The sequence below is a fragment of the Chelonia mydas genome, chromosome 1 (assembly GCF_015237465.2).
Source record: "Chelonia mydas isolate rCheMyd1 chromosome 1, rCheMyd1.pri.v2, whole genome shotgun sequence".
Classification (NCBI taxonomy): domain Eukaryota; kingdom Metazoa; phylum Chordata; order Testudines; family Cheloniidae; genus Chelonia; species Chelonia mydas.
Genome location: NC_057849.1, coordinates 80,989,694 through 81,012,566, shown reverse-complemented (window position 1 = coordinate 81,012,566; position 22,873 = coordinate 80,989,694). Strand labels below are relative to the sequence as shown.

General features: G+C 40.9%; 1 protein-coding gene across 4 annotated transcripts in view; it reads left to right on the top strand.

Annotated features, from left to right (window-relative positions):
• Positions 1-17,424, top strand: part of OBI1 (ORC ubiquitin ligase 1) — a 33,640-nt gene extending 16,216 nt beyond the window's left edge. For 3 of the 4 annotated variants that reach the window (XM_043534393.1, XM_043534389.1, XM_043534398.1), the window contains exons 5-6: positions 1,995-2,083; positions 13,947-16,408. In XM_043534393.1, the coding sequence (XP_043390328.1) occupies positions 1,995-2,083; positions 13,947-15,504 (1,647 nt within the window). In that variant the 3' untranslated portion in view covers positions 15,505-16,408. Of the gene's footprint in view, positions 1-1,994; positions 2,084-13,946 lie in introns of all 4 variants that reach the window. The other variant, XM_007058169.4, reaches the window with a different exon arrangement.
• Positions 17,425-22,873: the final 5,449 nt, after the last annotated feature.

Sequence of the window (22,873 nt, the reverse complement as noted above, 5' to 3'; positions counted from 1 at the left end):
GTCTCATTCACCGACAGAAGTTGGTCCAGTAAAAGATATGACTTCACCCACATTGGCCCTTGGAGCTAAAATAGACCAGCCTTAGCATGTTCAGGACCAAAAGATCCTGTACTGGAAACTTTTTTAAACTTACTGCAGGGAGTGCAGAGTATTTGGGACTTATTTTGTTGATGCTTTTTAGGTTTCTTGACTACAGCGTAAAACAGAACTTGTGATTTGGAGGGGAAGAGAGACTAAAAATCAGGTGAAAACAAACTTAAATATTGAAATCTTCTAAAACACACTCTCAAGGGCAAGGAAATTTGCCTAAAGCAGTTTGAATAAGAATGAAATTTCAAAGTTAACTTGAAGGACAAATTGAGGAAACTTAACTTGCATTTATTAAAGATGCTACCTTTAATTTCTTCTGTTTTTAATCTTGCATTGCCTTCTGGAAATTGAAGCTTTAGCATATTTAGGACATATTATCATTTTTTATGGTATTAATACGAAGGATTTATACCTTCTAAATGCTACAAAGATTCCCAGGGCCAAATTCTGCTGTTATACCAGTTTAAATCCAGGACAGTTCCATCGCCGTTGATGGAGTTGTTCTGGATTTGCATCAGTGTAATCGAAAGCATATTTTATCAGAGCCAAATTCTGCTTTCAGTTCCGCTGATGCAAATCCAGAACAACTCCATTAATGGCAATGGAACTGCCTTAGAGTCAAACTGGTGTAACAGCAGAATTTGGCGTTTGGAGTCTTTGCAGTATTTAGAAAGCATCAATGCTTAGTACTAATATTGAAAGAAAACAAACAAAAAAGTAGCAGATTGTTCAGAGTCTGGTGCATAACACAAGGAACGGAGGAAGAAGGGCTTTGATCACAAGCTTTATTTATTTCAGTCACAATTTTAGCATTATTTAAACTGTGTAAATACCTCCATTTAAGGCAAAGGTTCGCGGCTTGTTCAGGGTAAGCCCTGGTGGGCCACGAGACATTTTGTTTACCTGAGCGTCCGCAGGTACGGCCACTCACAGCTCCCAGTGGCTGGGGTCTGCGAACTGTGGCCACTGGGAGCTGCGAGCAGCTGTACCTGCGGACGCTCAGGTAAACAAAGCTTCTTGTGGGCCGCCAGGGGCTTACCCTGAAGAAGCTGCGAACCAAGTTTGGGAACCCTTGATTTAAGGTTGTGAATCATAAGTCTGCTGGGTTCTCAGCGTTCTTTCCAATTTATCAAGATTGAGCAGTTTTCAAAATGCAAGGAGTTTCTTCTCCCTGTTTTTAGGCCTTAGCCTAAGTTTGGAGACTTGGGGGGTGGGAGGGGGAATGTAGTTGATCTAAAAACATTGCAGCAGGAAAACTTCTCTTGACATGAAGTATCTTGTTAACAAGACTGTCCACTGAACTGAGAAGAAGACATTGACCTCAATTCAAAGAGTGAGCGAGGCAATAAATCAAGAGTCTTAAACTTAACATCATGGCAGCTATGCAGAAGGAAGATGGCAAGTAGTTTGTCATAAAGGATTTACATCCATAGGATAACTAAGCTTTTTTTTTTTTTTAGAATCAGAGCAATCTTACTCTAGTTTGGAGGGGAGAAAAGCTGTTCGGCATTAGTTTTGCTGATACCTGCACATTGTAATGTTAATGTACTTAAAGTATTTAGTCATGTGAAAAAAAAACATGGAATTGCCATTAGTACATCCGCTTAATGACTCTCTCTACTAACGAACATAGCTCTGTTTATTTCCCTAGATAGGAGCCTTGCAGTGTATTTTGGGGATATAAATAAAAAATGTCTGTTCTCTATTCAGTTTTGTGAACCATTTCCCCGGGTAATTTTTAAGTGGTGTCCCTGTCTGAAGGCTATTTCCTAGCTGCAGTTTTCTAATGCTGTCTCTTTAAAAAGCGCAAACAGCTTGTCATATAAATATTATAAGCCAGTTCTTTTTTACTCTATACTTAATTATTTTTTACCATTTTTTTTTTTTTTTTTTTTTTTTTTAAGGCAAATAAGAAACTGAGTCTGGAAAATGGTGGCCTTGTGAGAGAGAATTTGCGACTGAAGGCTGAAGTTGATAGTAGGTCGCCTCAAAAGTATGTAAACGTTTTAAAAGCTACAATATTTTATTCATAGACCATCTTTAACTGTTTTACAGCCTTAGCTTAAAATTAAAGTAATGTATTTAGTGTTGTGTATATGGCTTGAATATGAATTTGGAGTTTCCCTGTCCACAGACCGGGGTGTCCACTTCAATCTTAGCAAATACATGTAATGTACAATCTCTGTAGTATCACCATTGTGTTACCTGGGCGGTACTGTAGGACTCAATGTCAGCTTTCCTTTTCAAGAAATTTCACTTCTCTTTCAAGCTGGCATCAGACTCTTTCGCAGAGGGGGTGGGATTATTACCAAGTGCCCTGCAGCACCAGGAAGTTTCTCTTGGTTTCTACAGTGTGTGCCTGAGTTTTTTGTTCAGTCAAAACTCTGCAAGTCAATGAAAGTTTTCCACGTGAGTAAACTGCGCAGGATTAGGCCTCTTAAGTAGCAACTTGTCACTGACTTCCACTGTAAATTTACCATTTTAAACCATTAAAAGTTTGAGGACAATGACATCAAAAGGCAGAGATTGTCAGGCAGACTGCGCTTCTCTGCTGAGGTGTCTATCCCATGCTCATCACGGAGGCACTACAGGAAGCGTTTCTTCCGGTTCTGATTTCTTTGATTCTTTAAGTCCGATTCTGACAAGTATGACACCAGTGTAACTCCATTGACCACAGTGAAGCTATTCTTGATTTCATGTTCAGGGTAACTAAGACTCAGGCCAAAGACACTTTTTCAGTACTATGTTTTGTTTTGTTGTTCTTTCCCTTTCCTGGCTTTGTGGTGGTACAGGATAGGTGAGTGAGCTGGTTTCCATTGTGGCTCACACATCAACTAAATTATTCACCAGGATGAAATCCTCCTCTAGGTGGAGAGCCTGCACAAAGCCTATCTGTCACTAAAGCCTGAGGTGGACTTCTACATGCACAAAGGTGAATTTTGGCCAAAAGTCTGATAATGTGTGGGACACAGAACACAGTTCGTGAGATGGGTTTTTATTTTTAGGGAGGGGGTCCCTCTTTCTGCCACTCCTCTCCCTATCCCCGAAGGTCTCAAGATGAGTTTGCAGGGCTGGTAGTTAGCTGCAACTAAAAATATGGTTTTCTGAGCAAATCCTGGAGAAATAATTGAGATTCGAAACACTGGACCCCACAGTGCCACTTTAGGGGTTCTTTTCTTTGTTTTTGTATCCAGTACAGTGATTTATCTGAGCAATTACTTTCAGTGTGTACATAGATTTTTTTTTTCTTTTTTTCTTTTTTTTTTTTTTGTATGCTGAATCCTCAGAAAACAGTAAGAAATGTGGGAAGCCAGCTATTGTTGCCTGTAATGGTGTCTCATTCCAATCTAAACTAAATATCTGCTTGAATCTGTTCCTTATCTTGCAGTATTACTGTTGTTTCTCCTTTTAAATCACACTGACGGAAGCAGAGCATGGAATGTAAATGATTAGTTTATGCAGTTAGTACCTTTTATAGTTTAATTTGCCCACAAAAAGATTTGCATTATCCCAAAGAGGGGGTCACCTTGTGAAACTCTGACTAGTGACAGGTTTCAGAGTAGCAGCCGTGTTAGTCTGTATTCGCAAAAAGAAAAGGAGTACTTGTGGCACCTTAGACTAACAAATTTATTTGAGCATAAGCTTTCGTGAGCTACAGCTTACTTCATCGGATATGAAGTGAGCTGTAGCTCACGAAAGCTTATGCTCAAATAAATTTGTTAGTCTCTAAGGTGCCACAAGTACTCCTTTTCTTCTCACTAGTGAGTGTTTTATCTAAATATTGCACCCCAAGTCATCTCAACGTGCTTAAGTTTTCAGCAAAGGAACCATTGATGGCAGCTGCATTGGAGATCTTTTTTTGGACAGATCCATTTGCAATATTGACTTTGTGCCTGTAACTTTATGGGAAAACACAACCTGCCTCTTTGTTGGTTAATATAAAGCATTTCTTGTAGTGATGATATTAACGTCCTTTTTTGCAACTCACAAGTCCTGCTGAGGAATCTTACTAATGGCCTTAAAAAGAGTAAACTGGTAGCTCCACTGGCTAAGCTTCAAGGATCTAAAAGTAGTCTTGGAAGAAATTCATCTTGACCGTATTTACTTTCCACCCAAAGCGAGAGACGGAGCTGGCTATCCAGAGTATTCTGTATTTTATGATTAGTTAGATTCAAATTTGTTTTGACCGGCTCTATATCAGCTTATTAGGTATCCTAGGTACTGAATATTTAATTCCTTCTCCTGCCAGTTAAAATTCCAGTCTGAGAAGCTTTCGGTAGCATCCAGAAGATAGTGGCATTAACACTGATTTCCCGCCCTCCTCCCCCACCCCCCCCAGGCCATTTTTATCTTGTGGTTAATCTTGCCATTTATTTTTAAAATTTGGACATTGTAACCTCTGAACTTTGGGTAAAAAATATTATTTTGTTTTAACTCTAAAACAAATTTTTTCACTGTTTTCTTCCTATCTATCTATAACAAAACTTGGAAATATTTTAATTATTATAAACAAAACCAAAACTGCTTTGGGTCTTTCTAAGGTCAGTTGGATTGGTTTCCCACAGAGCAATCATGAAATTACATCTGTAATGTGTCAGGAAGAGTCTTGATCTGTCCTGTAGAAAAATCAGAATTGTTCATTGTTGTTTGAAGTAGCATTCCAACTTCTCGAAACAAATTTCACTGAGAACTTCAAAATGATCTTTGCTTTGGCTAACTTGATTAAAGATAGAAACTCATGTTAGCAGTGGACTTTTTTTTTTTTTTTTTTTTTTCAAAATTGGTAGGAATTTGTCTTCAAATACGGCAAGATTGTCCCTTATTCCTATAGATTCTCTACCCCTGCAGCATCCTCTTCCCCCTCCCTGCCCCCAAAGAAGTTGGAAAAGGAAATACTGTTTTCCTAGTTCAGTTGCTGGAGAACCAAGTGGCCTTGTGAATGAATGGAAGACCCCTAGTAAAAAGAAGTATGACAGGTTGCAGTATGCACAGTATACAGTGGAGAATACATGTCCTTTCTATAGTTTCAAAACTGGACTCCCATCTCTCAGACTTTTACAGCAAGAGTGTTCTTGGAAGAGTGCTCCGAGACCAACTGCTGTCTGCTTCCAGGAAAGACACCCTTCTTCAACAGCCCTGAGACCAGAGGTCTCCAGTATAATTATCTCCTGAGCTTCTGTGTGGTGGGACAAAGTTCTGAGAAAAATGTCAGTGCTCTAGGTGCAAAGGTTTTAATCTCCAGCAGCTGAGTCAGGACTTGCAAACCTTATGGTCAGTTTTATGGGATGCCTCAGAAGACCTCATTCTTCTTGCCTTGTGATACTCTCCACCCTTGGATGCAAACTGACTTTGTCACTTAATTTTTTGGAGAGGCTTTGCACACACAGTTGTTTTGGCCTCTCCAACCCTCTTACGCCGAAAAGGAGGGTTCTTTTCAGATGACGTCCAGGTGGTTCTTGGAATCTAGCTAGCAGTCTTTTTTGCTTCTTTCTGGATTCTGTTCAAATCCTACTTCTACAGCTCAGAGATAAACAACTCCACTTCGTGCAACAAATAAGGCTCAGCCATCCTTCGTGGCCTAAGGGAGACCAACACTCCTCTTGATCGTGTGGGGAAGAGGTGTGTGTATGTTATGTGGTTGACTGCAATAGATGAAAGGGGCTACTTTCCAATATTGTAGCAATATATTGATTTTTGCACAAGTTCAGTGTGTAAAATCTATAAGCATGTATTTCTCTTCCAGGTTAGATGGACTAGAGGTTGAACACTGCTCTTCCAGACTTTCTGCGGTGAACCGTCAGTGTCTGTTAATGGAAAGCAATGAATGATAGGCTCTACCCCAAATGTTCCTCACTGGGGCAAGGTTTCAACATCTGTGCAACTACTCTTGCTTCAGATTTCATAAAGCCACATGCTTGAGGGCTATTGTTTCTTGGCCTGTCCTTGATCCTAGTGGTCTTCTCCAGGCTGAGCAACCCATAGGAGGAGGGGATCCACTTGGGAATCACTTCCTGCATGAGCTCATCAGGGCTCTGTCCTTCCAGGAGACTGTCTGGGGAAACTTGCAGGATGTTGCTGATGTTTCAGCATCACAGTTGCTTGTTGAAGCTGGACAAAATTTCACTGGTTCGCACACTATAGTTGCCTCACTTCAGGGCTGTTTTCCTAATCCACCAGCCTAGACATACTGGAGGAGAGGTACCATGTTTAATTTCCCGTGTTTAATCTCCAGACCAACAGTTTCCATCTCTCAATTCTTCAGATTATTCAGGCACAGTTATTGGGTTTACCTAAACTCCAGTCCTCTGGAGAACTGCTCCTCCATGTTTGAGAACCCTTAAGAAGAGTCCAGGTACCTGCTCACCCGCTCTTCTGGCAGCTTCATCCATTCCTTGTCGTGGTGGTTGTTGGAAATATAATCTCCTAGATCAGGGGTCGGCAACCTATGGCACGTGTGCCAAAGACGGCACGCGAGCCGATTTTTTTGGCATGCTGCTGCCTGCCGGGTCCCAGCCACCGGCCCTGCTCAGCCTGTTGCCGAACCCAGGCCGGGATCCCGGCAGGCAGCAACGTGCCATTAAAAATCCTGCCTGCCCCGGCCCACTCTTCTCCGCCCCCCGTGGGGGCAGGATGAAGAAGCTTGGTCCTGCTAGCTGCTGCTGCAGGGCAGGCAAGCTCCCCCCTCCCCCACCTCTTTCCCCCAGCGCGCTGGGTTCCTGCTCCGCCGCCTCCTCTCCCTCCCTGCTGCAGATCAGCTGATGGCCCTTGCGAGGGAGGGGGAGAAGCAGAGCCGCAGCACACTCACTGCTCCGGGGAGGAGGCGGAGAAGAGGTGGGGATGGGATCATGGGGAAGGGGGGTGGAATCAGGGCTGTGAGCCGCTCTGGGCAGGGGGCTAGGAGCACCCCCAGGACCCTAGCCCACACTCCTAGCCCTCTTCCCTGACCCCTATACCTCCCCACACACACACCCCAGCCTCCTGCCCTGACTCCAGCCCCCCCACACCCCATGCCCTGACTCTTGCACCCCCCACATTCCCACCCCCACCCTGAGCACCAAATGGGAGCTCCTGCACCCCCCCCCCCATTCACATTTGCACCCCTCGCACCAAATGGGAGCTGCCCTTGTAAGCACTTCACACCCAAACCTCCTGCCCCAACCTTGAGTCCCCTCCCTCATTCTAGCTCCTGGCCAGACCCTACGCCCCAACCCCAAGCCTGCTCCTTCACCCCCAGCCCTATGCTCAGTGCACTCCCACCCTCAGCTTAGTGCAGAGAGAAAGAAAGAGAATGGGCTAGAACCAGGGAGAGGGTAGGTATCCACTCTGTGTGGGCAGGGCTGGGATCCCAGACCAGCAGCGGGCTGAGCAGGGCCAGCAGCCAGGACCCTGGCTGGCAGGAGCCAGTGGACGGAACCCCAGACCGACAGCGGGCTGAGTGGCAGCGGGCTGAGCCGCTCAGCCCACTGCCAGTCTGGGGTCCCGGCCATTGGCCCCGCTCAGCCCACTGCCGGTCTGGGGTTCTGGCTGTCTGCCCCTTGCCAGCCAGGGTCCCGGCCGCAGGCCCCACTCAGCCGGCTGCCGGCCTAGGTGAAGGTGAACGGAACCCCAGGCCGTCAGCGGGCTGAGCGGGCCGGCGGCATAAGATCAGCATTTTAATTTAATTTTAAATGAAGCTTCCTAAACATTTTGAAAACCTTGTTTACTTTACATACGACAATAGTTATATAATATGTAGACTTATAGAGAGAGACCTTCTAAAAAACGTTAAAATGTATAACTGGCATGCGAAACCTTAAATTAAAGTGAATAAATGAAGACTCAGCACACCACGTCTGAAAGGTTGCCGACCCCTGGCCTAGATGGTGAAATTCCTTTTCGGAACCCCCTGTGATGAGGGTAGCAAAAGTATAAATTCCTTACACTTTTACTATGTTTCCTTCTCGTCAGTCAGTCATTCATATCCAAGCTACATATGTCACTTTTAAAACCTTTCCTTGTAAATCAGTTCCTCTAGCCTCCAGTATTTTGTTATAGCTCTTACCAGAGCTCCCTCCAATTTCTCAACATCTTGCTGTGTTCCAAAAACGGTTGTATCTATGTCCTGTAGAGACCGTTAACTCCCTAACGATGTGGCCTACACGTGTATGCAGCCCAGCCTACCAATGGATGCATTGGCTTTTTTTTGTTTTTGTTTCCTCATTGCACTGCATACATTTCTTATTTACTGTGCACTATTATTAAAAAGCCAGTGCAAGTGTTATTTGGTGTCATTGCTTTCCAGGTACCTCCTGTCCACTGAATATCTTTGTTCTATGTGCATGGGTTTTTTCCCCAGACCAAAAAAAAAAAAAAATTCAAAGATAATCCTGTTTTCTGCATGTTTTAACATGAGTCCTTTAGTATTTCTCTTACAGCTGGTGTTGTGTTGCTACGTAGAACATGATACCTGCTGGAACATTCGTACCTACATACAGGGTCAGAATGGCAATCTCAGAAGTTGTAATAAATTTCTCCTGGACATCATAGGGATCGCTTTATAATATCTATATCAACACAGTGGGCAGAGAGATACTCCCAAGTATGGTCCTTGCTTCAGCCATTCACAATGTGGATGGATTGCTGCTTTTGGTCACTGGGACCGATACGCTGCGGTTGCTTATTATCTTATCTTTCCCGAGTTCTAATTTTTTCTCCTTCTTGCTTGCAGATTCCCAGTAGTCATCCACAGTGATGGAATATCAGTGCATGAAAATGAGACTTCTCCCTTTCTTATCTGCCAACTCTCATTTTGCTAATACACTTCTAATATGCTCAACCCCCACACTGAAGATCCTCCCTAAAAAGTGAACATTCTTGTTTTATTGTTCAGCTTCAAACCTTGGATCCTCCTCTGGGAAAGGGAAATTCCTCTGTTCCCGTTCCCCAGTCCTCTTATAGTAAAGCGTTCCAGTGCCCAAAAGCATTCAGCCAGAGCTGGTGTAGCTTAATCATATAAGGACGAAACTCGCCCTGTAACAATCGAGTGGTTTCAGGAGTTAGTAATTAAACTAATTTACCTTTTGAAGAAGAACGTTTGGCCCATTTTTCACATTTATGTGTTAAAATGTCAATACCCAGCTATTAAGAACTGGTCAGTGCAGAGCACTAACCTTGCTTTCACTAGCCTCCATGCCACTTGGTCCTGTGATGCTCTAAGGAGTCTTATTCTTTCAAACGTAGCATCCCCTTTCCTCTCATTCTGTATCTTTCATGTTCATCCCACTTTCCATTGCCTGCCCCCCTCGCTCGCTTCTGGTTACACCCCGTCTTCTGTTGGTCTTGTGGTGTTTAGTCCCTTCTGTCACCCATATTCTATTTTTTTCCCCCTGCATTCCAGTGTCTCCCTGCTTACTTCCCTCTCCATTTCCTTCTCTTCCTCTCTGCCAGGGACAGAAGAGGAGCTGCTGCTGTCTAGAGCTGTGGCAATGTAGCCTTCCATCTTTGGGGAGGAGGTGCTGCTGCTGAGATGAGGGGGATAGTGTTACATCTCTTTGTGCTCTGCTCCCCCACCCCCCCATGCCTGCTTCCTGCCACAGAGCAGCTCTTCTCCTCTCTCCTGCCTCTCACCCTCTGTGACTAGAGGACAGTTGAGCAGAGGAGCTGTCTCACCTGCCTTCAGAGAGTTCACAGCAGCCCAATTAAGCCTCTTCTCCTCTCATCCCCCCATGAATCAGTCCATGGATCCCCTCAAAATCTAGGAGCCCACGTGCTTCAGAGGCCCTGATAGCTAGCCCCTGAACAGCTGCTATGATATTAATAATTGCAGTGTGGTCTAAGTCTATTGTCATGGCTTTGCAGGGTTTTGTAGCATATGCACCGCATTCCCTCCCTCACTCCACACCCTGTGAGAGATCCCTGTGTTTCATGGGTGTATATACTAGAGGGCTGTGGGACTAGTTGCTATTTTGATCTTGAATTCCTGGCTTGTCACCTCGAAATCAAAACCTCCATGTTATTTTAGGTTTCAGAATAGCAGCCGTGTTAGTCTGTATTCGCAAAAAGAAAAGGAGTACTTGTGGCACCTTAGAGACTAACCAATTTATTTGAGCATAAGCTTTTGTGAGCTACAGCTCACTTCATCGGATGCATCCGATGAAGTGAGCTGTAGCTCACAAAAGCTTATGCTCAAATAAATTGGTTAGTCTCTAAGGTGCCACAAGTACTCCATGTTATTTTAGTGCTTTGTATATGGTTAAAATACAAAGGGCTTGTTTGCTTTAGTAGTTTATTATACTTACTCTGTACAAGTTTAAACTATGCATGTACAGAGCTACGGGCATAATTTAGTTTGCAGAACAATTATTACTGAGGTGATTTGGGAAGGAAAGAATCTAAGATGAGTTTGCTGGACTGGTAGTTAGAAAAGAATAAATTTTATTGACTTGAAACGAAACAGACTTGATCTGGAGTTAGTGATAGACAGTAAACGTGCGTTCGAATTGCCTTTACTTTTAATTGTCACTTTTCGGAGTGAGAACACATGTTTGAATCTCACTTTGATTTAAGTATGACAGGGCTACTGAAGTATAAGTTGCAGTAATATCTGCAAAGGAATGTCAGTGCTTGTTACTCAACAGAAATACTTACAGCTGGTAGCTTTTTGCAGAGGTAGATGAGGAACTGGCTGTTTAACTTCTCATTGCCAACTTTGACTTGAAATATTTTTTGAGGATAAAACTTGACTGAAGAGAGAACTTGAGAGAGGGAGTGACTTTCTATATTTCTGTTGTGTGGGACCATGTGCATGGACCTCATTAGGCTGTCAGCCTTCTACGCCTGCGGGGGGTCAAAGGATGAATTTGAGACATAGGAATAGTGTAGATACGGGATTCCTTTATATATTACTGTTGGGTTTTTTAACATTGAAAATATTGGAGACAGAGTCTCTCAACAAGCATTATTAAGTACTTGCCCCCAAAACATTCACATTGCATATCTGCAGTTCTGTTGATGAGTTTCTCATGATATCCACAAGCTGGAAGGTGATTCTCCTGAAAGCGTTCAAACCTATCTATATACTTGGCACACTGCCTTAGAGCTCGGATGTCAGACTTGATTGTTTTTTTTTTTTTAATCTTCAGATCACAACTTTTTTATTAAGACTGTCCAATGTGTGAACCAATGTGTAGAACCATGTAGAACTTTTCCTGGCCATGGAGTAATTTACTTAAATATTTGAACTAATATGGCTGGCTGGGGGAGGAAAAAATAGTATGGAGCCTCGAAAATTTGGATTTTAAATGCACACCAGTCTCAAAGTAGAGATGGAAAGTTGCTCTATTACTTTGATGTTTCATTGCAGATGTCACTATTTGTAGGTGGTCTGTATGATGCTCCTTTTTCTAAAAAAAAAAAAAAATTCCCAGTCACATCTCCCTACAACAATTAACATATTAGCAATGCTGCTTGCTTTTGAGTGACAAACTTCATTTTTTTCCTGAGGACACGTGTTTTAAAACTTGCACTTGAGAATACAGTGCTTTCTCTTCGTAAGCAAATCTGAGGTTGTCGCTAATGCCATTTGCATTAAATAAACATATTACACTGTTCTGCCATTAAAAAAATTGCCAGGTATGCATATAAATGTAAAACATGTTTAATTTCTATGTTAAAGTGTCTGTTGCAACAATCTCTGGAAAATTTTGCTTACTCTGCATAAGCAATTTTTATTTCTCTCTGGTGATTACACTTACCTTTTAAGCTAATCATGACTTTAGCGTGTGTGTGTGTGTGTGTGTTGCCATATCAGATGAGACACTGCATCTACTGTGCTACCTTGTACAGTGGCCTCTACCAAAGTCTTCAGAGGAAGTAAAAATGGCCTGGGAAGTGCCCTGGGAAGCGGGGAAAAATCTTTCATGATCCTTGCAGTGCTCCGATAACTCACTATGGCATATCTGATTATCTCTATTTGAGTTTTGAAATTAAGGGATAAAACAAGCCAAGATATGTTGACATATTGTATTTAATGGAACATAGTGAACTTGAAATCTAGTCTGTTCAAAAAACAATGAGTGAAAAGTGGCACTGGGTATTCCACATATCTGCGTCACCTGCCAACATATGTGGATTTACAATCTGTGTTAATATTTCTTTTTTAAAACATTTTTTCCCTCCCATGCTACTACATATGAAAGACCCACACCATGGGGAGAAACTGACTAACTATACCGGGAAAATGGTAAAACTGACTATACGCAAAGTAAACAAAATTCAGATAGTGTTATTCTAGGTTGACTGTCTCCCTTTAAACACATGTAATAGCGAAGTTATTCCTTATTTACAAAGCAATGCATGGCTAAATATGGAAAGCTTGTCTTGTACTGGTTTGCAACTTTGACCTGAAAATGAGATTTGTAGCCAATTCCGTAGGTGGGTGTAAACCACTGTTTCCTCCCTCTCGTAGCACCAATGTAGTAGTTGCTGTATCCAACTTCTTCAGGGGTTCTGAGCACCCTAGGCTTCCATAGGCTTTGGTTGTAATTGTTAGCATACGCCACCTCTGGAAAAACAGTCAGCTGGTGTTCAGGGATCAGAATTCAAGAATCAAAATCTGACTCAGTCCTTTGTTGGCAACACACATGTTGCTCTGTAGCAATGCCTCTGGCTGTTTCAGAGATGATATTCGCAGGCTGGGGATGCACCTGCATTCAGACCTCAATGGCCTGAGGGTTGTGATATGTAGGGCTAGGAAACAAAAGTTCGGGGATGGGAAAGAGGTTTCTTGTGGTGCCAAAGAGGCCTTATATGCACAGTCTCTGTGCCTGGTAATAGTCTGCTGTAAGAGTGAATGTAAATCAGTGCTTGTGCATAGGGGGGAAAGTAAGTATCCCAGTATAAATAGATGTGGTTTTAAAGTGGCTGCAGGTTTTTCCCTCCTCATAATATCCAAACTTAATTTGTTTTCTTTCTGTAAATTGAAAGTCTGAGATGGAGCAGGAGATTCCCTCATGCCTACCTGTCAGAAGTAGGTTAGAATTGGGTAGGGTATATAGATGACCTTTCCCAGAGGGCAGGTGAAGCTTTCAAGTGTGGGTGGGTGGGAAGATGGGTATCTACACTTTCTTCTGTAACTTTGCAAATGAAAATATGCTCTAGCTAGAAATTGTGTGAACACATTATATGCAACTCTTGCAATCACAAATGCCAATTGTATATATTGGAATCCAGGAAGTGTAATTAGGTTGACGTTACAATAGTAAAACCTATAAAACCAGGTAGCACTGAACTAAGTTAAAGTACATGTGAAGCCCAAGGAGAGGCTAAGATGAATGTAATTCAAATGGTCCAAATAAGTATTTAAAACCACCTCTAAGGATTGTTGCAATTTCTGAATTTCATATGGGCATTTTATATTTGACAAGGTGACATTGTGTAAGAAATGTATTGTAAAACTCTGCTGTACTGTAGGAAAATGATTGAATGTAAATATTTCAAGATGTGGACCACTGTTCAAATGTTCCCATAAATCTTTGCCATTGTTTTAGGGGATAATTCTTCATGCATATTTGAGTTGAATTGATAGATCCAGCCCCTGGAAGGGTAATCTTCTGCTTGTTATTGCTTCACTATAACTTTGAGTGGTAGATGTGTTTCATGTATTCACCTCCACCTATACAATATGATTTTTTTTCTTTACTAGCCAGTAACTACAATCCTGAATGGGACTGTATTTTTACTTTCAAATTAACATGGTGTGTGTTGACAGTACTGTGTCTTCTTGAAACTAGATTAGGAAATTTATTTGTCAAGATTTGAAAAAACATAGCACATCAATTCTTTCAACATAATATTTTCTCTCTCCACATTTCTTGCAGGTTTGGTAGGTTTACGGCAGCTGCGCTGCAGTCCAAAGTAGAGCAGTGTGAACGTGAAACGAACCGTCTGAAAAAAGCACTAGAAAGAAGTGACAAGTACATAGAAGAACTGGAGGGTCAGCTTACACAGCTGAAAGGATCAAGTGGAGAAACCCAAAATGTGAGTACTGTTAGTGAGAGAGCACTTTTCACAGATAATAAAGGAAATGAAAGCAGTGAAGAAGACATTGCATCATTGAAAAGCCAAGTAGAAAGACTAGAGAAAAAGACTTTAACTACCAGCCAAAGTCCTGACCATCTTGAGCAATTGACAGGTAATGGACTCTTGGATAGCGATGGCGCTTGCTCAAACTCTGCTAGTCAAGACAGTTCAAATGGGCCAGACACACACAGTCGTCCAACAAACAAAGAACTATTTTCAGGGTGTCAGGAAGTTCTCCTGGATATAGCTGCTACAAGTATGGATGCTTGCTTAGAACGACAGTGGGATAAAGGTGAGGATTGTGCACCATATAAAGATGAAGAACTTTATGAGCTTCCAGCACCATGTACACCTTCTTTGTCTCTCAGTTGTCTCCAGTTGAACACCCCTGATATCAAAGAGAGTCCTGTAGTAAAACAAGAGAGTACAGGGAAGCCATCTGCCTTCCTAAGGAAACTGGAGTTTGATGATTTTTGTGACACTTCAGATGATTGCAACAAAGGTTCTCCAGAATATAGTGCAAGCCCCTGCAACAGCCAGAAGAAGGTGACTTCTTGTTTTACTTCAGCAAAGCCAGTGTTTTGGAATAGCTGCTCAACAAACTATGCTGAGAACTTAGATTTTGAAGGTTCAGAGCAAAACGCAATCACTAGTCATTCGGGAGAGCCATCAGCAAAGTCCAGCGATAAGCAGGAACTTCTTTTATCTAAAAGATTACATACTATCCGCTCTTCAGAAATGAACCGCACAAGAACGTCCAGTGAAGCATCCATGGATGCTGCTTACCTTGATAAAATTTCTGAGCTGGACTCTATGATGTCCGAATCTGACAATAGTAAGAGTCCCTACTACAACTTTAAGTCCTCTGAGCTTGAGAATCCTTCAAAGTCAACACAGTGTTCTGAACTCCTGAATGAATCAGATAAGAAGCTGGAAGAAAGAAACAAACAAAACAGTGTAAAATGCCCTGAGTCAAGTGACCAATTGGTAGACTGGAAACCTGCTACGTTTTCAATCCTCTCTCCAGCTGGACTAGATATGAGTGAACACTTCCCATTGTTTTCAGGCCGAAATTCGGAAACTAGGGAAAGCAAACCTCAGAACTGTTTATTTCAAAGAGAGTTTTCCCAAAGTTTTCTTTTCAGTAACTCGCAAAGGCTATTTGAAGAACAAAAGTTTGGTTCCTCTATTTTTAAGATGTCATCTGAGATTCATAATCTTCACAACCAACTTCAGTCTCCTTGGGCTTCTTCCTTTATTCCTGAAAAGAAACCTAAGAGTGTCAATCAGTCAACCAAAAGAAAAATTCAAAGCAGCCTTTCTAGTGCTAGTCCCTCAAAAACTACTAAAAACTAACTCTCTTGTTAAATTGAAGTTAGTAGTCTTAGTGCCAACATGAGAACATTTAAAAATGCCCAAGTGAACTTGATTTCTGGTGAGTTCCATGTGACCTGATTCTGTCCCTTTTGACCAAGTGAAAGCTGAATGTTCTCTCAGCACCCCAAATTGTTTCACTTAAAGAACCATTCAGAGCTTTCTTCTTTGATAGAAGATTTTGTTGTGTAAATCCTTACCTTTTTTTTTTTAATGGTCAGGTTATGTGAAGTTCTCTTTGAGCAGCAGTTATGTCCTCCTTGAATATGACCAATTTTAAATGTTCTTGTTTAAACCAATCCTTTATGTGGGAAAGAACTTGCTTTTAAAAGTTTAATTTCCTATGCTACATGGTAATGGTAATTCTTGTAATGCTGCTACTGGTATTAATTGTTCACTTGCCATAAAACACTGTAAAATCTTGTTGTAAAACTTTGCTTCCAGAGGAAACTGCTACTGCTGCTTAGACCTATTTGCATGGCACTGTTCTATACTGAAACTGTAGTTAAAGTGTGCATATAATGCAGCAGCCTCTCTCATTTCAGTGTTTCAGCATTTCAGTTAGAAAACCTCTCTTCCTTAAGACTGAAAACAAGGCGCTTTTTTTTTTTTTGACGTTAAGCACAATTTTTAATTTAGTTTCCACAAAGCATTGTTATTCAGAACATGTTCAGTACGCCTGTGTAGACCATAAAAATGGGTTTGTATGCTAATGACTTGTTTACCTAATGTGCACTGAACATTTTACATTAATACTGTACTGTTTTACATTAATACTGCATGCTTTTCTATGTGAATTGAATAAAAGATGTCATAAGCACCATAATCTTTGATGTTGCCTCAGATATTGGACTAGCACAGGAAGAATTGGGAAAGTTTTCCTTTTTTTTTGTAATTTTGAAAACTGTGTAAAACTTTTATAAGACTTAGGTTACAATTTTTGAATAAATTCACATTATCTTCCCCCTCCCTGTTGGATGCATTGCCATTCTGGTGTCAGCGTCAATGCAGTTGATGGAAATGGGTTTCAGCCTTTCTGGAGGTGACTTTTCCACTAAGTACTGAATAGGTCAACATAATCTGATGATCTGTTACAGACAGGAGACCCAATTAAGCAGCAAAGCAAGATTGGTCTCTGTGCATTACAATGTACTTTATTGTGTTTAAAATTAAATATGCTTTTTATCTTAGACATGGAATTGTCATTCTAAACGGACCCCATGATGGCATTTCTTACAAATGGGCAGATCATGTCTATCGATGGATCAAGGACAAGAAATCCATAAACTGTCTTTAGCCCACCTGATTAGAGGGATATGCAGCTGGAAACTCTTTGGACTAACACTTTAATAAAAAGATTGTGGTTCTGTCAACAATTGGACCTAGAATATATTTTGCATTTTCTGTGTACATGTTCAGCAACAAGTGTGGCTTTACTTTTGTACAAATATCTGTTCCAAAATGTTCACCAATGCCACAAACACAGTATCCCAGTCGCAGCTACAAGCCCCAGTGCTAGACACCAACCTATTCCGTAGCACCTCTTACTGTAGCTAATGCTGGGTCAATCCCCCAAGAAAAGGTATGTTTGTCAATGTACAATTTTAATTTATACTGTTCAAAAATTAAGGGGCCATCCTGTTCTGGACACTAATTCTGAGTGTCCCTAGTTAATTATGTAAATCAGAGGATTACTTTGTGTTAGCACTTTTTCAGAGACCATATTTACCTTCTGTTTAAAATACCATTGCACTGATAGTAAATCGTGCAAGCACACATGCAGTTGCCAAATGCTGGGGTTAATTTTTATTTTGATTCTTTGTAGTTGTATGGCCAAGCTCTTGGGCCTTTGAAATGTAAATTGTGCATGTTTTATACTTCATAATCATTCAGTTTGTTTTACACCATGTCATTTTAACTTTCGTTGATAGGGTTAAGTAACACCACGAATCGCTGCTGGTGTCTTATCTAAAATCAAGTCAGAATATATGAAAATATGTATTGTGTAGGTAATCCTGGTGATTTTATCTTTAAGCAGCATTTTTGATAGACATTGTTTAATTTTAGTCATGCAAATGGAAAAAACATTAAGAATTAAAAAGAAGTGGTAAATGGGCAAAGGTTTAAACTTGTATCCCTATCTGTCTCATCCACCTCAGCCCCTTATACTCTGCAAACTGAAGTACATGCTTAACTTTTATGCACTTAATAGTCATAGGGTATGGCTGCACTGCAATTAAACTCCTGCTGCTGGCCCCTGTTTAACTGTGATGTAGACATTTGGGCTCAGGCTGGAGCCTGGATGCAGCTTGTCTCTCTCACCAACAGAGGTTGGTCCAACAAAAGATATTACTTCACCCACCTTGTCTCTATAAAACACCTAACACACTTAAGGGTACTATATCAATAAATAGTAATGTGTAAGGTTTCAGAGTAGTAGCAGTGTTAGTCTGTATCCACAAAACGAACAGGAGTACTTGTGGCACCTTAGAGACTAACAAATTTAGAGACTACAGCCCACTTCATCGGATGCTCCAGCAACCACACAACAAAAACACTAACCCAGGAACCTACCCTTGCAACAAAGCGTGATGCCAACTCTGTCCACATATTTATTCAAGTGACACCATCATAGGACCTAATCACATTAGCCACGCCATCAGGGGCTCGTTCACCTGCATATCTACCAATATAATATATGCCATCATGTGTCAGCAATGCCCCTCTGCCATGTACATTGACCAAACAGGACAGTCTCTACACAAAAGAATAAATGGACACAAATCGGACATCAGGAATCATAACATTCAACAACTGGTAGGAGAACACTTCAACCTGTTGGCCACTCAGTAAAACATTTAAGGGTGGCAATTTTGCAACAGAAAAGTTTCAAAAACAGACTCCAAGGAGAAACTGCTGAGCTTGAATTAATATGCAAACTAGATCCCATTAACTTGGGTTTGAATAGAGACTGGGAGTGGCTGGGTCGTTACACGTACTGAATCTCTTTCCTTAAGTATCCTCACACCTTCTTGTCAACTGTCTAAACGGGCCATCTTGATTATCACTACAAAAGTTTTTTTTCTCCTGCTGTTAATAGTTCATCTTAACTAATTAGCCTCTCATGGTTTGTATGGTAACTTCCAATTTATCTCTGTGTGTGTGTGTGTGTGTGTGTGTATATATTATAATTATATATATATAATTATCTTCTTACTATATGTTCTATTCCATGCATCCCATGAAGTGGGCTGTAGCCCATGAAAGCTTATGCTCCAATAAATTTGTTAGTCTCTAAGGTGCCACAAGTACTCCTGTTCTTTTTGAGTAATATGTAAGCCACTCCTTTTGATTTAAAGTTTACAGAAAGGATTGGTGAAATGTACTGCCTATACAGTGAATCAACTTTTCCAATAGTAAAAAAACCCATAAAATGTGTTTATAGGTTTTGTATTCTTCAGGCTTTTTATTGGTGCTCTCATCTAATCTTTGGCTGTATTTAATGTTTCACAAATAAATGTATTTAAATACAAGTTAATCTTTGTTAAACTATTCTTACATATAGTTATGTAGAACATGTAGGCTCTATCTCTTTCACAAGATATAATACAAATTAAACTGTTGCAGGCTTTGATCTAATAACAAGAAAATAGGCAGCCTGAAGCTTACTAGGAAAATACTGTCTTTCTCAAGTTCTACAAAGTTTTTTCCAGTCAGGCTAGGTCCTGCTGAAACAAGCTCCATTAAAATCTTTAATTCTACTGTGTATAATAGCAGTCAGTAAATAGTAAATTTACTTGTAACTGCCTATGTGGTTTGGCTTATTGCACAAGACATGTAACTTTCAAATTTTCAATGGCAGTGATGGAGATATCCCTGTTCCCTTTTCCTCTTCTGGTGTATAGACCATACATGGCAATATGGTCTTCAGAGAAGAGGAGGCCAGAGAGCATCATTAGCACCAATCCTTTCCCTAGTCAATATAAGAAGAAACCTATTTACTCCCTCTTCTTTTCAAAAGTGAATGTCCCCTGTACCTAAGGGAACCTGCTTTTACTGCTACTTATCACTAAATCAAAGCTGCACATTGACTCCTGTAATTAACTGCTTACACTATGTCCTGCTACTGGGGGAAGCGCTCTCCAAGGTTTTTTTTAAATTTTTTTTGTTTTGTTTAATTTTGCAAGTGTTTTGCTTATAAAATAAGATTCTTTAAAATAATTTGTACCAGTCAGAGTAGTAGATTAAAAGATGGTGTGGGCTGGGGATGAGAGTTGCCAAACCAGCTTCTTAACATTAGGGTCAAAAGTGCAGCCTTCAAATATCTGGAGCACTTTAGAACACCTGCACAGATAATCTTAGTGAAGGGCAGGGTGTGTTAGAAACTTGGTGACCTAAACTCCTCATGTAGGGCTGTGACTTCAGTGTAAAAAAAACCAAAACCAAAGAACTTCACGGGCAAGGTCCCAACTGTTCTCTTGGCCTACATACTGTTATAGGCCTGCGCAAAAGAGTGAGTACACTAATATACAGTACAAGTGATGTAATTCAAACAGTTTAATAAATTTTAGTTTTCCCTCTGCTGTTGTGGTGGTTGTATCAAGCCCTTCACTTGAATACATTTTTACAGACAGCTCTTCAGATAAAGAGTTTTAGTGATGGAAGGGAGGGGAGAAAGATAGCTGGGAAAGGCCTGTGTGTGAGATAGGGTTGGGTATGGTGGAAAAGGGAGTGGGGTGGAGAGAGAGGTGCTGGGAGAGAGCAACCCCAGAGAAGCAAATGAAGTTTATTAGAATTATTTTCAGGATTCTGGTACCTCCTACTTTAGCAGGTTGCTTTCACGTGGCTGTGTGCCTGCTGCCTCGCAAATACCAGAAAGCTTAGGGAGAGCAGCAAATTATAGGACAATCAAATGTCAATTGTAATAACTTCCTATTAGCTTAAACTGAGGGCAGTGTTTCCCTTTTTTTTTTTTTTTTTTTTTTTTTGCATAACACCTGGGCTAGAATGAAGAGAGAGGAGTAAGGTTCACTTTTATTTCTAGTCAATTTTATTTTTACACACATCTTAGTGCCTTAATCTGGGTTACAGCCCCTCAAGAAATTTGTTGGGGTATTTTAATTCCCTTAGAACTGCAAGGCCAAAAGCTTTGGTAATATTTTCCAATGAGCTTAAATTGTGTAAAAACACAATTTTAAATAAGCCCTTTTAAATGTGCCCCCCAAAATTATAGGGGTGTTTCTTTTGAAAGAACTAACAGAGTTCAAGGGTGAGTGGCGGTAGGGCCATAGCTCTCTGTCTTTTAAATATAATTTCCCCTTTCCTTGAGTACTGTTCCTGGTATTTAGTTTCCCCCTTCAAAACAGGACATCAAAGCTGGTCTAGCTGTAGCCTTGGACTAGTCTGGAGTAGATTCTTTCATCAGCACTCAGGCAAATAGGAAGGAGTTCCTTTATTCTCCATCCCCATCCCCAAATCAACAATGTCACTAAAGCCAGCCCAGCTGTCTACACCTTATAGTCCCGCCATGTCTAGGTTTGGGCTGAAAGTTACACTGTTCACCCCTTGTATTTGCAGTAAACTTCCCTCTGTAGGATGCTTTCACTGACTCAATGAGACCTCAGTTCTTTCGCCTCTGGTCCCCATCCCTCCCCAGCCTCATGAGCAGCACAGAAACCGGTTTTTTTTTTTTTTTAACTGCTAACAAAACCTGGTGATTAAGACACGAAACTAACAAAGAGTTTTTCTTCCACCTTAACCTTGCACACAAACCTTTAACAAATTAATTAATCCTAATGAATTAACACTTCATTTATTTAAACGCGCTCCAGTTCATGAATTAAATTTTCATGCAGTGATTAAAGGCTGTTAAAATATGCATGATTTCGTTAAAATTTTATAATAAATCAGGGCAATGTGTTACATGACAAGGCAACTATTTCCCAGCCCCTCGGAACGTGCTTTGATTTGTGCAGAGACTGGGAGGCGAGCGCATCGCTCTGTATTTTGGCAATTGAACAGATCTCAGAGCGCCTTTAGATTTAACTTCCGATCGACCTTCTCCCCCGCTACAAGCCCCTCTCTGGGCCGTTTCTTATGTAAGGGTAGCTAGGGACAGACACAGTAGGTATGCTGTCAGGAAGCTCAATCAAAGGGGGATGGAGCAGACAGTGTTCCATTGTCTGTCTGTGTTATATATGTGTATGTAATATATATGTTAAAAAATTAGCAATACATTTACCGATGGTGCTTAAATGATGCTGAGGTGTAATGTGATCTGGAGACTTTTATGCTGCAGGCCCTTCCCGGTGTGCTTTTGAATTAGCGTATATCACTTAAAAATAGGAACCAGAAACTTTACCAGAGTCAGCTAGAACTGCAGGATTTGCTACTGGACCCCGAGCTAGCTCCTCCAGCCCCGTTGTTCTCCCGAAAGGGGACGTTCGGAATTACCTTGGGACCTAACTCACAATCAAGAGTTTCCATTTTTAATATGACAACATTCTACACTTTGGCTGCAAAAGCAATTATGGCAGCTTGTACCTCAGTAATTAGCAAGTCTTTGCTGATGTAAGGAAAATCCTCATTAGGACATGGAAATACTTTTTGTGCATTCACCCACAGGGCTTTTTTTTAAAAGAAAGGTAGGTTAGTTTAATCGTCTAAAGGGAGAATAGCTTTTCTACTAAATGGGATATTGACTTTCAGTAAACTTTACCAAATAACAGTACCCTGGGCTTTCTTTTAGTGCTACCACCAACACCCAGGGAAATTTTAGGGCGGAGCAAATAAAAAGTCAGTCTAATTCTTGAAGTAAAACTACACCAGGGATTAATACAGGCTGCTCTATAAACCCCTAAATGACTTTTTTAAAAAGTCAGAATATACAGCAAAGTATGATGCGACGTTAGAGTTTAATATCCCAAGCTTTAGTATATTCATCTTTTGGGAATCCTAAAAAGGGAAATCAAATACAATGGGTTACAGTAATTAATTTATAAATCGTTTTACTGTGGGAATAAGGGGTTTACTTTATTAGCTCTCGGGATAGGCAGTGCAGTCAATTAAGGAAATCTGCCTATTTCTTACATTTGAAACAGGAGAAAACTACCGGAGACAAGTAAATGCATTCTATAGCTATAGATAGATATATGTGCGTCCCTTTAGCGAGTATGTTTGTCCATAAAAGTGGAGCTGCAGCATGGTCATATCGCCAGTGAACTCATGCTCGGAGCTTGCAAGTTTATTACCATCAGTATTCATGAGACTGGAAGTACCCACTAGGAATAGGAATAACAGCGAATATTACAATAAAATAAAATATATTGCCAGGCCCCGGAGATGTCCATAC